Raw genomic sequence first — 15,040 nt, forward strand, 5'->3', positions numbered from 1 at the left:
TATGACGGTATTGCAATGGAGCGATATTGCAGAATTGCGTTGTGACGATACTTTCAAATCTCCAAGTCAAACCGGGGCTGATTTGCCATCTGCAAATGCCTTGAGAATAATACAATGAAAATGATCCAAAGTTGTGACAAAGTGACACTACTACCTGCACCATAAACATGTCTTAGTCGTTCAAAGCGCAACAGCAGTTACATGCATATGAGACAAGTAACACCACATGACAACGTGATCAGTGCACGTGCAGGGTTATGCAGTGGGGTGGTTATGGGTTATCTGAACTGAACTGAACTGAACTGAAGTGAACTTTATTTACACTCAGGCCGCCATCAGCGGAATCAGAGGTACAAAAGTATTTCAACAACATAATACATATACATATAAATATAGGATATATACAAAAAAATCTTTGCCAAGCAAACATACATGTATATGTATACAGATTTACTATGGCAGCAATATATGTTCAATTCAGAAAGAGGGAGCGTTACTTGATATATTTAAACAATGACATGGTGATTTTACAGAATTTGGACAGTTTTCTCAATGTTCCTAGTCGTGAGTTATTGAAAAGTAAATTTATTTTATGCATATTGGGTTAAATGTAGAATTTGTGTAAAAAATGTTTTATTTCGTGTTCTAACGATGTCAAAATGTTGACTGTTAGCGTCGGTTTAACTATGACGTCATTAGATCATGTTGGTGTATAATCAAAGCCAGCCTATGAAAGGCAGGGTTGGTGCACATAAAACATATGTTGTCGATGGTAAGATGTGTCACAGAGGTATTCCTGTTGTAGTTCTCTGCATTTTCTACAACAGGTTATAAAAAGATACGTTTTCTGAGGTAGGTCATCGCCATATCGCTCCGACATATCAACACGATATCGCGCAACAGAGCGATAGTAACAAACTGATGCGATGTTCCGATACAGTGATATTGAGTTACACGATATCGCGCAACAGAACGAGAGTAACAAACTGATGCGATGTTGATGTTCCGATACAGTGATATTGAGTTACAGGCACAAAATTGACTAAAAGTTGACTGTTAGCATCCGTTCCACTTTGACATCATTTCACGTCTGACTGAAGCACAGCGGAACAACGTCGTCCGACGATTGGAAGCAGGAGGATTGCAGTAACGATATTGAAAAGTGACGTTTGGTTAATCGATTTATGAGGAACTGAGAATGTTTGAAAGCAAGGGGTGTACCGGCCGACGAAGGCTGATCAACAGAATATGCTTTTGCGGTGTAATTATAGGGGCGGATTTCTTTCACACCGGAAGAACAAACCCAGTGCCAGGCAACTGAACGGCACAACGCTATTTTGATAAAATTGTGTAGCCGCACGTTTTCATCACATTAATTATGTTTCAACGTGACAATGCTGGACTCCATGCAACATGTGCAACAGTAATATTCGTATGAAACAACAATGTACAATGTCCTTCTATGGCTCTTTTGTGATTGTATATGTAAAGCTGTTTTTAAATATAATTATTACTCGTTGATCTTGTGTGGTCATTTATTTATTTCACAACTTAGTTCTGTATGAATAGATTTCTTGTCGAACCTCTGCGTTTAAATTTGGAAATCACCTCGTAACAACAACCTCGTGAGTGCGTTATCAGGCGGTGCCAGGCCGCTAATGGTAGACACATGAGATATTGAGATCTCATTACCTTGACATTTTCCGTGTCATGTCTTCATATTGGACACGTGTTTACATTTGTCCCGTTTGCAATATGTTGTCACACATCAAGCTTTTAGATGTGCAATAAATATGTGTTGCTTCCCACATGTGTTACACGTTTCATATTTTGAGGAGTATGTATACATTTTACCATTCATGACTATTATGAGGACTGTAAAACAGAATGCTTATCGAGAACATTGGGTTTGAATTTAATGTTATCATTATCTATTATCGTCTTTATTTACGTTTTTACAAATATATAGTAGTATATAATGGTATACATGAAAACTGAAACATAAGTATTAATTGGCGATGGTTTTGCAATTGGAAAACATGTTGTATTATGTTGTTGTAGCCTTACACTTGTGCCTCTTCTAGCAAAATGGTGCTTTCGGGCTTCCTAATTCAATATATAAGTTTATTACTCGACCGTTAAATATGTCATTGTTTACTAACAAAAGCGCGTGATTATGTACTGCCAATTTTATCAGAACTATTCACTCGTTTGATAAGCTTGGTATTACCCGGGAACTCGTTGAGTATTCGATATTTATGCTAGCGTTTATCAAACTTATGCACTGCTAAATCCTGAACATGAAAAGATGCGGAAATCTTATTATAACATGTTCAGTTATGTCACAGACATGTCGTGTCGTGTCATCACAATATCGCTCTATCGTTTCGCAATATCGCCATACCGCAATATCGTATTGTACTATGATACAGGTAAATATTATTGTAGATGCAAGTTTTCCTAATGTTTCAAAGTATGAACTGTTAGTGAAATGACATGAAATCAAGTTAAGATATTACACTTGATTTAACTTATTATCCATGGTGGTCCGATGGTATTACACTAACGTTCTAAAGTTTAATTTCCACGTAATATTTATCAATTCTAAGATACGTGTTGACCATGTTTTCATGTTCTCAGTAACTTTCCACTACCCCGTGACCTTAACCTTCACGTGCAATGTCAAAGCTCAGATGTCACGTCACGACCTCTTCAAAGCTCATGCATTTCGAAGCACATGCTCACCAGTGTGTATTGGACCTCCTTGCTGCCAGGTTCTCACCTTACTGTCTGCTATATTTGAACTATGTAAAGACACATGTGAGTACCTTTCCCTTTCATTGTTAGGTTTTATGTTTATTTCTGAACACCCTGAAATTGTACATATACCAAAATATTAAATTAGTGCAAAATTGTTTAGATATTTCACACAACCTTTACATCATACTTGCAAATGTGTGCTTGTTAATTATGCCTAATTTCAATGTAGTCAATATATTTATTGCTTCATTTGGATGTAATTTTGAATGTGTTTCATACTAGGAAAATTGGTAAATATTTTCTGAATTTACAGAAAGCTATTGTTTATTGTAATTTTCTGAACCTCATCAACTGTTCAACTCGTTACCGACTCGTAACCCTTCGTTCTAAAGCCATGGCTCCAAGTATAATCTGTAAACTGTCAAACGTCACGCAATAAACCCTGTTGATGCGAGTATTAGTTTTGTGTTCTTGCATCCACAATTATGGAATTTTGGAATTGTTCATAAAAGAAAATCTTAGTTCCTCAAACTATCAGAACTAGAAAGGTAAAATAAAATATTTCACGTTATGAGTTTTCGACCAAATACATCATTTGTAACCTTGCTGCTGAACATTGGTGTCAGCGTATTATGCATTTCCTCTCATTCCACCATACATGTAGTAATGAGTTAAATTTCCTCATACGCATTCATTGATCAGTATTTGATTACGGATAACTGACGAGATTTATAAACAAAATGGGAACATATTTTACCTGTAACATATATAGTTCTCAAACAAATAGAAATGTATAGAAACTTGTTCTGGATTGCACTGACGCATATAGTTCTCAAGCAAATAGAAATGTATGGAAACTGGATTTGGATAGCACTGACACATTATTGACTACGACAACAAGTTTCCTTGTTACAGTTGACAGTAATATCCTATACAACATAATATTCCTCGTTCCTTATGTGGTTTTCCTCGTCTGTGACAATTAATTATCAACATGTTGGGTGTGTCGACGTATGGTCTAAAACCAGTTAGCTTTTTCGTGGGGCTTCCAGTGCAGACTAGGTACAAGATTGCTTGCCTCTGTAGGATCAATTAGGATGGAGCCTAGTTTGTTCTGTTAAATACAATTTTAAACACTTGACACTTCTTAAGACTTTTCCTGTACAATCCTTGAATATTCCCATATATGTGTCAATTAGCTGACTGGTAAACAAGCATGTGCGTGGCATGTCCTGTATATCAACGAATATGCAAATTATTTATAACAACGCACGCGTTGTAATATGAAGACTAAATCAATATTTAAAGCTCGTATAAACTGATCTTTTATATCTTTTTTGATCTGATCGATTATAACTAAGCAATAATGTTTTAATAAAATGTACATTTAACTTTGATGCTTCAGAATTAAGATTGAATGGAATTCCATAGAGCACCCAAAACTGGAACGTTTCTTTACAAATGAATTATAGACTCGTAATCGTAATTTTTCGATGTAAAAATGTTCAGGCGGTGCTCTGTTCCGGTTGTGTGCGTGTATGTCCCGTGGCTGTCGTTACCTAAGAAACATGACTAGCCTTCAGTGTACTGCATGTTTTGCTATACACGATAGCTCCTACCTTAGCTTAACACAACATGGGGCGGTCGGTTAGCCTAGTAGTTAAAGCGTTCGCTCGTCACGCCGAAGACCCTGGTTCGATTCCCAACATTGGTACAATGTGTGAAGCCCATTTCCAGTGTCCCCCGCCGTGATATTGCTGGAATATTGCTAAAAGCGGCGTAAAACCATATTCACTCACTCACTCACTCACTTAACACAACGTAATGTCATAATGCAAATAGTTAAGGAATCACGAAACAACTGTATCTTTCTACACATCTTCGCGATAGAAATAAATATCCATTTCTGCCATTTTGTCAGATTAAAATTCAAAATGTTATTTCATACTCAGAACAACTCTAAGAAGCAGAAACACCCCTTTTTAATTTCCGTGGTCTGGTAGACAAAGCGCCTGTCTGGAGAGTTGAAGGTCGGTGATCAGATCCACGGCCGTGTCATACCAAAGGACCCTTAAATATGGTATTTGTTGTTACCCTGCCTGGTCCTCGGCATCAGGGTATACAGCAAGTAGTGTCACGGCACTGTTTAAATATGAACAAAGACAGACACACATCAAAAGCTGTCAGTTTTGATATTCAAATATTTTCTGCATTAATAATAATCAAATGGAGAAACATACATGCGAAAGTCCAACTTCCTCCGTCTGTCAGGGGATGAAGTTAACAGAACCAAATACGCATTTTGAGAAAATTGAAAAGCATTGTAAAAACAAAGTTAAGATATGTACAAAAATGAAGAAATAAACCAGAACATATTTATTGCTCCCATTTCATGTTACATTTTCTGCATAAACGACCGAGTAATCTAAAACAGGTACGTACGTTCGGGTATAATAATTGATTGGAACGCGTGATGTATAAGCCTTATTATTCCTGTGGTTTCTGAGTAAACTTTCAACGTATCGGACAACAAGGAGCATATGTTGAGTCCCACTACCAAGAACATACATTTCGAAACAGTGTCTGAGGCGCACGTAAACTCTCTTACTTAGACCACACATTACAGTCTCACTCATGGACACGGCTGCTGACCTCCCTTGTGCTGGGTGTAGTCTCACTGACTAACACGGCTGCTGACCTCCCTTCTGCTGGGTGTAGTCTCACTGACTAACACGACTGCTGACCTCCATTCTGCTGGGTGTAGTCTCACAGACTAACACGGCTGATGTCTCCCCTTCTGCTGGGTGTAGTCACACAGACTAACACGGCTACTGACCTCCCTTCTGCATGGTGTAGTCTCACAGACTAACACGGCTGATGTCTCCCCTTCTGCTGGGTGTACTCTCACTGACTAAAACGGCTGCTGACCTCCCTTCTGCTGGGTGTACTCTCACAGACTAACACGGCTGCTGACCCCCCTTCTGCTGGGTGTAGTGTCACTGACTAACACGGCTGCTGACCCCCCTTCTGCTGGGTGTAGTGTCACTGACTAACACGGCTGCTGACCCCCCTTCTGCTGTGTGTAGTCTCACTCAGTGACACGGCTGATGACCTCCCTTCTGCTGGGTGTACTCGCACTGACTAACACGGCTGCTGACCTCCCTTCTGCTGGATGGACTCTCACTCAGTGACACGGCTGCTGACCTCCCTTCTGCTGGGTGTTCTGTTACTCAGTGACATGCCTGCTGAACTCCCGTCTGCTGGGTGCACTCTCATTCGGTGACACGGCTGCTGACCTCCCTCCTGCTGGATGCACTCTCACTCAGTGACACTAAACCCGTCAGCCACACTATCAAACGAGCTTTTATATGTATTCCAATCTACGTCCCGAGTGGAATAACCTTTTACCTTTTACCTGTCCTGAATATTCCCTTGTTAAGTTCGGGGGAACAATTGATGACCAGCCTTTGCATTTGACTTTTCGCTGGCACCTGATTCTGACTATGGAAATGGTTGTGTTGCTTTTATCTGTAACGTGTATGCTTCGGTTTTGGTCCTGTTATTGAATGCATTGATCCATTTTGATTTCAACCAGATTGCGTTTCCTTCCTCAAGTAATCACATCACACCTAACCGCATCTTCCTCATCTTAATACAATAATATAGAGGCGACAACGCCTTTGCCTTAATCACAAGAAACTTCTGCTGAAAGAAAAATACATTGTACGCTTCCGTCTATATGATGAGCATGTGTTTCTAAATCATTGTCAAATGGTGATGATGCCAGGACCCACTGGTGGCATTTGTCATAAACACACGCAGAGGGAAGTCAATGTTTCACCTGAGTCTGCAGTACCCCGCAGCTGTTACAAATGATGAACGTCGCTTCATACTTTTTTGAAAGTTTATTGAAAGATGGAAATAAGCTAAATCTAAGAAAATGAAACATTTAAGAATTATTTATGGTTCCAGCTATTTTTTATGGTAATGACAATCAATGACAACAATGAGAAATCTCCAAAAGAAACACAACTTTACAAAGCTTCATGAAATTTAATACATGTGAAGACATCAGATCTTAAACAAAAATCATCTCTCAAAAGCATCAAGGGTGATTTAATGTTTTTTAAGGGGTGGTCTTTAAATTTAAAAAAAACCTCTCGCAAATGAAAGAAATACCAATATATCAGATATAAAGATGTGCATGTATGGATGAATGACAAAACTACACATATAACAAAAAATAATTATTAGAATGTATTTTAAATGTTGTATCGTATAAGTAAACAATAAACAATGAAATCATAAGAAACATGGTCAAATACAATGAAAGGTTGCTACACAAAAAGAGTCAAGAATTAAACCTCTTCAACCGTCAGTTAAAGCTATCCTCCCACATCACCGTATGTGACACAATTTAACCACTGTCAAACTGTCACTGGTAACTCAAGTAACCAATTTAAGAAAACTGAAAAATAAAATCTAGCTTGAGACTGCTATAGTGTTGCCCTGTCCTGCTTATATCAATATAGTCACACAGCTTGGGTATAGAACTCTGCAAACTCTGGAATTAAACATAACTAAATAATAACATCGATTTAACCCCAGTGCGGTGCTTTTCCTTGAAATGGATGTCAGGGATACTCACTACAACAACTTGAAATGTGTTTTTGAAGAGAGATGCTTTATGCACGCCCCGTAACACCAAATAGCCTTATCGTGAATGATCCCCGCAACCATGCAATATCTACAAAGCAATTAATACAGATGGGACCAGTTCATAAAGACTTCCTCGAGTACCGCCATATGTAACTGTTTTGTAATCAAGTCGGTTTGAGCATGCTGAAAAGTCTTATGTTGAGCATTTTACATAACCTCTTAATATATGTTTACAAATACTAGCTGAAAATGTATTATCTTAAAAAAACATATGTAACAAATATAATATTTAGTCATTGTATAGCAGTGAAAATATGCTCAGCACATTAAACATTCATTTGAAACTTATTTGGATGAATGCTTACACTTGTTAACAAACCCTAAACCAAACAATCTGTGAAAAGCATCCAGTTTACTACTTCCACAATGATGAAACAATTAATAGTGTGTTCTTAAACTGCATCTACATGTATGTTATCAAGAAAATGTACAAAAATGTACCCCCTCTCCCCCGGAAAGAAATCCTCCCAAAACGAACCCAAAACAACAACAATAAAAAGTATAAAAAAACAACACAACAAATATAATACAAAATTGCTACACCAAAATAAAAAAGTATTAAAATCTCTACTGCTGTCAAATCGATACCCTAATTTCACAATTGTAGCCCAGTGCGTGAAATGGTACACTTAACCCTAAAATGAGGCTTCACAAATCTTGTTTCCAAAATTCATTCTTCCTTTTCCAATGAGTAGAGGTCGGGGATGCACAAAGCAATTTTGGTTAATTATGGTGAGTGAAAGCAGCCTTTCATAGATTCCGATTTAATCAACTCGTAAATAGAAACGAAGAAACCATTTCCATCTTCAACAAGTTGTAGCGGTTTTGTGAATGGTCCTACTTTACATGATGATATAAATAAAACCACATTGGGTCTGGAACCCGTTCAATAAATACTCCCCCGTCTGACAGTTCTCAAAACATATTAGTTAAATGGGATTGTTTTTGAAGACAAAGAACACATTGAAATGTTTCATTCTGTGTTTTATAAATTTCAGTTGTTTGGGCCAGCTATGTACGTGAATCTTGTCCTGGTTGATGCTATGTACTTTACACAAACTGTAGCAGATGCAATTTCCCCACCTAAATACGACAGTAATTACCTTTTGAAATTTAATGTAATGCAATCAAAGCTCTTTGTGTCTTCTGATACATGTCCTAATTGTTAAATAAACTCTGAATATTCACATGAATAAGACTTAAGATATATTCTTATGAAAATAAAACATATGTACACAGATCATAGAGTGTTTATGACATGAATGTTTAGTCAGTGTGTTTGAAAGAATGTATATTTGACAAGAAGACAGCTAAATGTCTCAGAATGGGTTTCGATAACAGTAAATCAGACTGTTCTCATTCATGTTTGCATTGTTTCGAGTTATTTTCCACCTTCGAAATTGACATATGTGGCAGAACTGTCAGCGATGCTGACGTCGACAGGTGTGAAGTTAGTTGTCAGCTCCGTGTAGGTGGCCTCACCTGCTGCACCTTCAGCGACACTGTCAGGCACCGTGTAGATGTTGGAGGTCGAGGGAGCATCGGCGCCTTGTTCTGCAACTCTCTTAACTGTGTTCTTGCGGCTTAAAAAGAGAAACAGTCACAAAAATTACTGTAGTTAATCGAACTTAAGACATATGAAGAATATATGTGTAGTGACCCCAACACTTCTTAGGCGTCCAGTGTAGAGGTTATCTGAGTACCTTATCTGGCCAGAAAGACAAAGGGACGTGAAAGGGGAAGGGGTTGGGCTAAAGTGTCAGGCAGTGCAGGGTGTGTGAGTATTACAAAGAAGTTTGCTCAGTTAAATGGCGGTTTGTAATGGTTTATGTTTGAGGTGGGTTGAACAAAATAATCGAATCAGGTAGCTGAAACTGTAACTGAGAAGCGATTTGTTTATTTACATGACTTACAGTAACTAAGACACTTATATCAATAAAACATAAATAAGCATATGCTTATGATGCCAGAAATTTTTAAAATCTGTTACTGACAGATATATGATACTTAAACGGGCTTGAAATAGTTTCTATATCCTATCCATTTCCGTGTTCAAGAAAATAGTTAATGGATTTCATCACGCATATATCCTACGACTGATACCGCTACAGCATTACACATATCTCGTTCTGTGTACTCCACTATTAAATATGTAAGTTACCGGATGAGCAGGATAACGCGAGCTGTTTCTGAGATCTTGAATTTACGGTTCATCCTCGAGTTGATTCAGGCACAGTACCTACTTACAGCAATCATATATGCTGCTACTGGCTGCATGTACAGCAACACCAACTTGATTTTGTTTATTTTTTCAATCGCTGAATGGTAATTATGGGCGATCACTTTCATAAATTATATTCTTAAGAAAAGTAAGGGATCATGGATATAAATGTTAATACCAGTATTAGAGCACATCTTGACGACAAAAATCCTTTGTTAAAGCGTTAATGTCTGAAACACAGTAGCGTCGCACACGTACACGGGGTATCGTTTCCGATTCTGTCACTTTCATGGAAGGTCGATTAATCTCTATGGATCATTATTTCTGGCAATCTATGTCTGTCTATTCATTGACTCTGCTTATCAATCAGTTGCGATGTACTTGATTTCATTCATTGTTTGTGTATGCACTAGCGGTACGGTGTCTGCAAGGCGCGAAGCGTCTACGGGCTGTCAGCATGATGGAAACCTTCAGAAGTCAGCGCACAGTGACCAACGTTCGACGTTTCACAGTCTATGATTAGCAGACTATAGAACAGGTACCAGCATATCCCAAATGTGACAATCGTCCCCATTCAGGGGGAGATACTAGGCTCTACGAAATCTAGCTCAAACGCCGAATCAAATTGCTGCAAACTTCGGGCTACTGGTGTACGAGCTACGTGTCAGACCATTAGACATCGCCTTCATACAGCTCATCTCTATGCTCAACGACCACGTGTTGTTCCGTCCCTTAAAAATCGCCATATACCCAAAAGAGGTCAATGGTTTACATAAAGTCAAAATTGGGGTGATCGTCGCTGGTAACGTTTTGATATGCTCAGTGCTAGCCTCGAGCAGCACAACATCCACAGAATGTCACTTCCAGCAATAAGCCCAGACACATCTGGGACATGGTTAGGGAGACGTGTGAGGACGTCATAGGTCGCCGACCATGTTGGCTGAACTTGGCTAGGCACTGCAAGAGGAGTGGGACAGACTTCCTCAAATCACCAGTGGGAGACTCAGTATGCCTCGTTGAGTGAATGATTGAGTGGCGACAGTACGCACTACAGATCCCAAAAATATAACTTTGAAATTTCCCATCTCACCCTTATCCTCCTTCAAGATCGTTCGCGGTCAAATCATTGACTGTCATACTTCACTATCTGTTGTACTGTGTTCCCAATTCGGTAATAAATGTACGTTGTTATAGATCTAAGAACAAATACGCTTGAGAAACAAATCTCAGTCAACTACAAGCATTTAAACACTTACATGTAGAATACATATGACATAAAGGCGACCAGGAGAGCCACAATAACGATCCCTAAGATTATCCCCACGATCAGTGCTGCGTTGTTCGAACCGTCTGCTGAAATGAATATATTTTTCTCTTAAAATAGTGACATCTTGTAAAAAACGAAGGACTGTTATATTTCTGAAGAGGCCACATGTCAAGGCATACAGAGTGAATGAGTTGGGTTTAACGCCGCTTTTAACAGTATTCCAGTTTTATCACGGCGTGTCAGCTTTATTTGGGGGAAAGCCCGAAGTGATGCAGGTCTCAGACGTTTATATTACCACTTCGATGAAACCAACGTGCACGGGTATGGTGCTGACAAACCTAAAAACATAATCGGGGCGAGCCGGGATTCAAACCCACAATCATAGGTTTCTTGTGTGCCCAAGGGACGCAACTCTGCACAGCGAATCGCGGCGCCTTAGACGACTGGGCCACCCGCGAGTGTTTAAGTGCTATACTATGATGCTGGTAACGTTTATGATCAGCTCGGAAACAGGTCCGCATAATGAATACATCAATATAAATTTGGGAAATCTCATGGCAAAGTAGAATGTGGATAAACATGGTCGGTGGTGGACGACCGACGAAAAAAGGAATAACATTTAACGTTCACCTTGTAAGGAACCTCCTGTATTTAACTTGTTTCCACTTTCATTGGGCGTAGAGGTCGCTGGAATGAGTCAGTGAAGGTATTCAATGTATGTATTGTCTTGATAACTGGCACAATCATTGAAGTATACCAAGCAGTATAAATGTTAAAACATATAGAGTGAGTGAGTTGGGTTTAACGCCGCTTTTAACAGTATTCCAGTTATGTCACGGCGTGTCAGCTTAATGTGGGAGGAAAGCCCGAAGTGATGCAGGTCTCAGACGTTTACCACTTCGGTGAAACCCACGAGCACGGGTAAGGTGCTGACAAATCTAGAAACATAATCGGGGCGAACCGGGATTCGAACCCACAATCATAGGTTTCTGGTGTGGCCAAGGGACGCAACTCTGCACAGCGAATCGCGGCGCCTTAGACAACTGGGCCACCCGTGCCCCCTAAAACATACGGAAGAAAGAGATAGTTAGGTTTAAGACAAATTTGAAATGTAGTATTCAGTATTTCACTACTATTTTGACCTTAACTCTATCTATCTATACTTACACATTCCTGGTAGGAACCCCCGTAATTCCCTAGCACACATACATACATACATACATACATACATTGACAAACGTCAGAGAGTTTGGCTGCACGATCGTTCAGGAATATCCTCACCAGTAACCCATCCTATTTAACAAAACGAAGAAACGTACATCCAAACTAGGCCGATCGTTGTACCGACTCTATCCGTGTCTGGAGTGACGGTGACGGTCCACAGCAATCTATGCATTTACATGCGTATCTATTTGACACATCTTCATAATCACCAACCTGATAGGTCAAACATACAGTTTGGCCCTCACTCTATGAGGGTTCATACTCCAAAGAAAAAGAATAATATTAAACATTCACCTTGAAAAGCAACACTTGTATTTAAATTGTTTCCACTTCCATCTGGTGTAGAGGTCTCTGTAACGAATAAGTGAAGCTGTTCAATGTATCAATATACATTTGGGAAATCTCATGGCAAAGTGGGATGTGGATAAACATGGTAGGTGGTGGACGACCGACGAAAAAAGGAAAAACAATTAACATTCACCTTGTAAGGAACCTCCTGTATTTAACTTGTTTCCAATTCCATCTGGCGTAGAGGTCGTTGGAATGATTCAGTGAAGGTATTCAATGTATGTATTGTCTTGATAACTGACACAAGCGTGGAAGTATACCGAGCAGTACATATGTTAAACCATACAGAATGAGCTGATTTGAATGCAATAGCCATGTATTCCACGACTTGAGGTACATATGACCAATCCGTACAATGATTGTTACACATTAATGACAAAGTTGTTTGTGGGGGATCTACAACTATTTTAATCTCAATTCCCTTAACACACTTAAAATGTAGTATGGTAATAATAGAGTTGAGTATACGTTGCTTAACGCTGCAATAAGCGAAATGCTTGCTTTTCCACGGTAGCCTATAAATAAACAGCCAAGTCACACATCTCGACTACCCGACACCATTGTAATCGACTTATACTTTGTTTGTTGTTTAACGACGCACACAGCAATATTCCAGCTATACCCTGGCGGCCTGGACATACTCTAGTCTGAACCAAAACAAGCCAGTGACTGGTACTATGAGCAACAGTACATAAGGTACATCTAAAAACCATTCTGACCCGGAATCCCAACATCGCAATGAACACATCATGACAGGCTTTGTTCTCAAATGGCAATACGAATTCTGTTGATTCTTGCTTCAAAGAATATCCCTTATACATGGAAGAAGGTAGAATCCAAGGGAAGAACTGAAGGACTTACCTACAAAACAAATAAATGCATCATTCGAATGTAGGCATTTATGTTTTACATAAAAATATACACTAAAAGACCTACCTGCATCAAGATATGTCCTAAAATTGTATCCTCCGTTGTATATAGTAAAGTGATGATATCCAAGGACAGCAAAAGAATAATTAGAACGGATAGTTGTTGTGTATGAACCACCTGATAATGTTCCCACTTTGAATCTTGTACCTGACACTTTCTTCCATGTTATTGGAGGACTGGAAACTGTAGAGTGAACCTTGTGGGTTTCTTGAAAATTATTGTTTTCTTGATATGTCAATATTTGCATGACGCCTGGGACTTGTTGTGTTGTTTGCGTAGAGTAGAGGGTTACTGGTGGTACTACAATTAACCCATCAGTATAGTAATGCGTTCCAGCAGCACACAATGTGGCCATGGCTGGTCTTGTGGTGTTGAAGTAGAAAGTGTCGAAACTTCCACATTGTTTACGATACAGTCCATCTTTACCCATTGAGACCAAGGAACCGTTATTAAACATGATGCTCGTGTCACTGTGGTCTGTAAGAACTTGAAGTTGGTATGACAACCCTTGTCGCTTGTCGTCAGAATCATTGATCGCAAGAACATACTCACTGCCATAATATTTCAAAGGCAATAATTGCGCGTAGGTTTCAAAGACACTTCGGATCATAACGTATGTTCCACTATAGACGGCTATTGTTTCCGAGGCATTAACGATAGTTCTGGTCATATCAGATGAACTGTTTATGGAGAAAGTCTGATATCTATCTAATCTCATACTGAGGGTGTCACCGTCGCTGTACGTTCTGCCGTCATAGGTGACGTGGCCCTCCAGTCTGAAGATGATGTCAACATCCGCCTTCCTGCTGTGAGTGGCTATCACTAAAACTGATAGGTAGGTGTACTCGTATATGTTGCCAGTAGGAGGAAGACAGGAAGACATGATGTACTTGGTGCCTAGTGCGGACACAGGAAGGGCAGAGAATGAAGTGTAAAAGTTCATTCCCCCTCTGATATGAATAGCACCATCTCTCACATGCACAAGGAAAAGCATTACACTATTGGATATTTGGTAAAAGTAGTCTGTGTTGTAAGGATTGAAGTTTCGAGACCAGACGCGCCCGGAGATGGGATCCTGTACCTGCCACTGGCCTCCTGTGTTCCCTGCACTGGCGAGTATCCGGGGGATATGGTGGTGGTGTGTGTGGCCAGTGTTTCCTGGCAGTGCCATCAAGTAACTTCGATCTGTAAGGCATAGTACTGTTTCTGTATTCGATAACCTGATGATAAGTGAATGAAACAGTAATACCAGTATCTTCTCTAGCACCGATGTCACATGCAACTTTAAGTAAAGCATTTCAATAGGCAATAGCCAAAAGGAGCCAGTAACAACCACATGTTCCTTACAACCACAGATCAATGAAGTATTTTTTTCAAAAATAAAAATATAGTGGGTAGCTTATAACCATTTGCAATAATGAGTGCTTGACTCCGTTTTCAATAATAGTTCAGTAATATCAAGGCATGTGAGCTAAATGTTGGATGAAATTCCGAAGGTTTCTGGTGTCTACATTTCACAACTTTTGAGGTACAATCGAGCCTGCCCTTTCTGCAAAGATTTTTAAAAACTT

General features: G+C 39.4%; 1 protein-coding gene across 1 annotated transcript in view; it reads right to left on the reverse strand.

Annotated features, from left to right (window-relative positions):
- Positions 1–6,641: 6,641 nt before the first annotated feature.
- Positions 6,642–15,040, reverse strand: part of LOC125376812 — a 28,068-nt gene continuing 19,669 nt past the window's right edge. The window contains exons 4-8 of the mRNA XM_048388831.1: positions 13,476–14,654; positions 12,486–12,542; positions 11,598–11,654; positions 10,957–11,053; positions 6,642–9,062 (exon numbers count right to left, since the gene is read on the reverse strand). Coding sequence (XP_048244788.1) covers positions 8,861–9,062; positions 10,957–11,053; positions 11,598–11,654; positions 12,486–12,542; positions 13,476–14,654 — 1,592 coding nt within the window. The 3' untranslated portion in view covers positions 6,642–8,860. The remainder of the gene's footprint in view (positions 9,063–10,956; positions 11,054–11,597; positions 11,655–12,485; positions 12,543–13,475; positions 14,655–15,040) is intronic.

This window comes from Haliotis rufescens, unplaced genomic scaffold, assembly GCF_023055435.1.
Source record: "Haliotis rufescens isolate VD_foot unplaced genomic scaffold, xgHalRufe1.0.p SCAF_8, whole genome shotgun sequence".
Classification (NCBI taxonomy): Eukaryota; Metazoa; Mollusca; class Gastropoda; order Lepetellida; family Haliotidae; genus Haliotis; species Haliotis rufescens.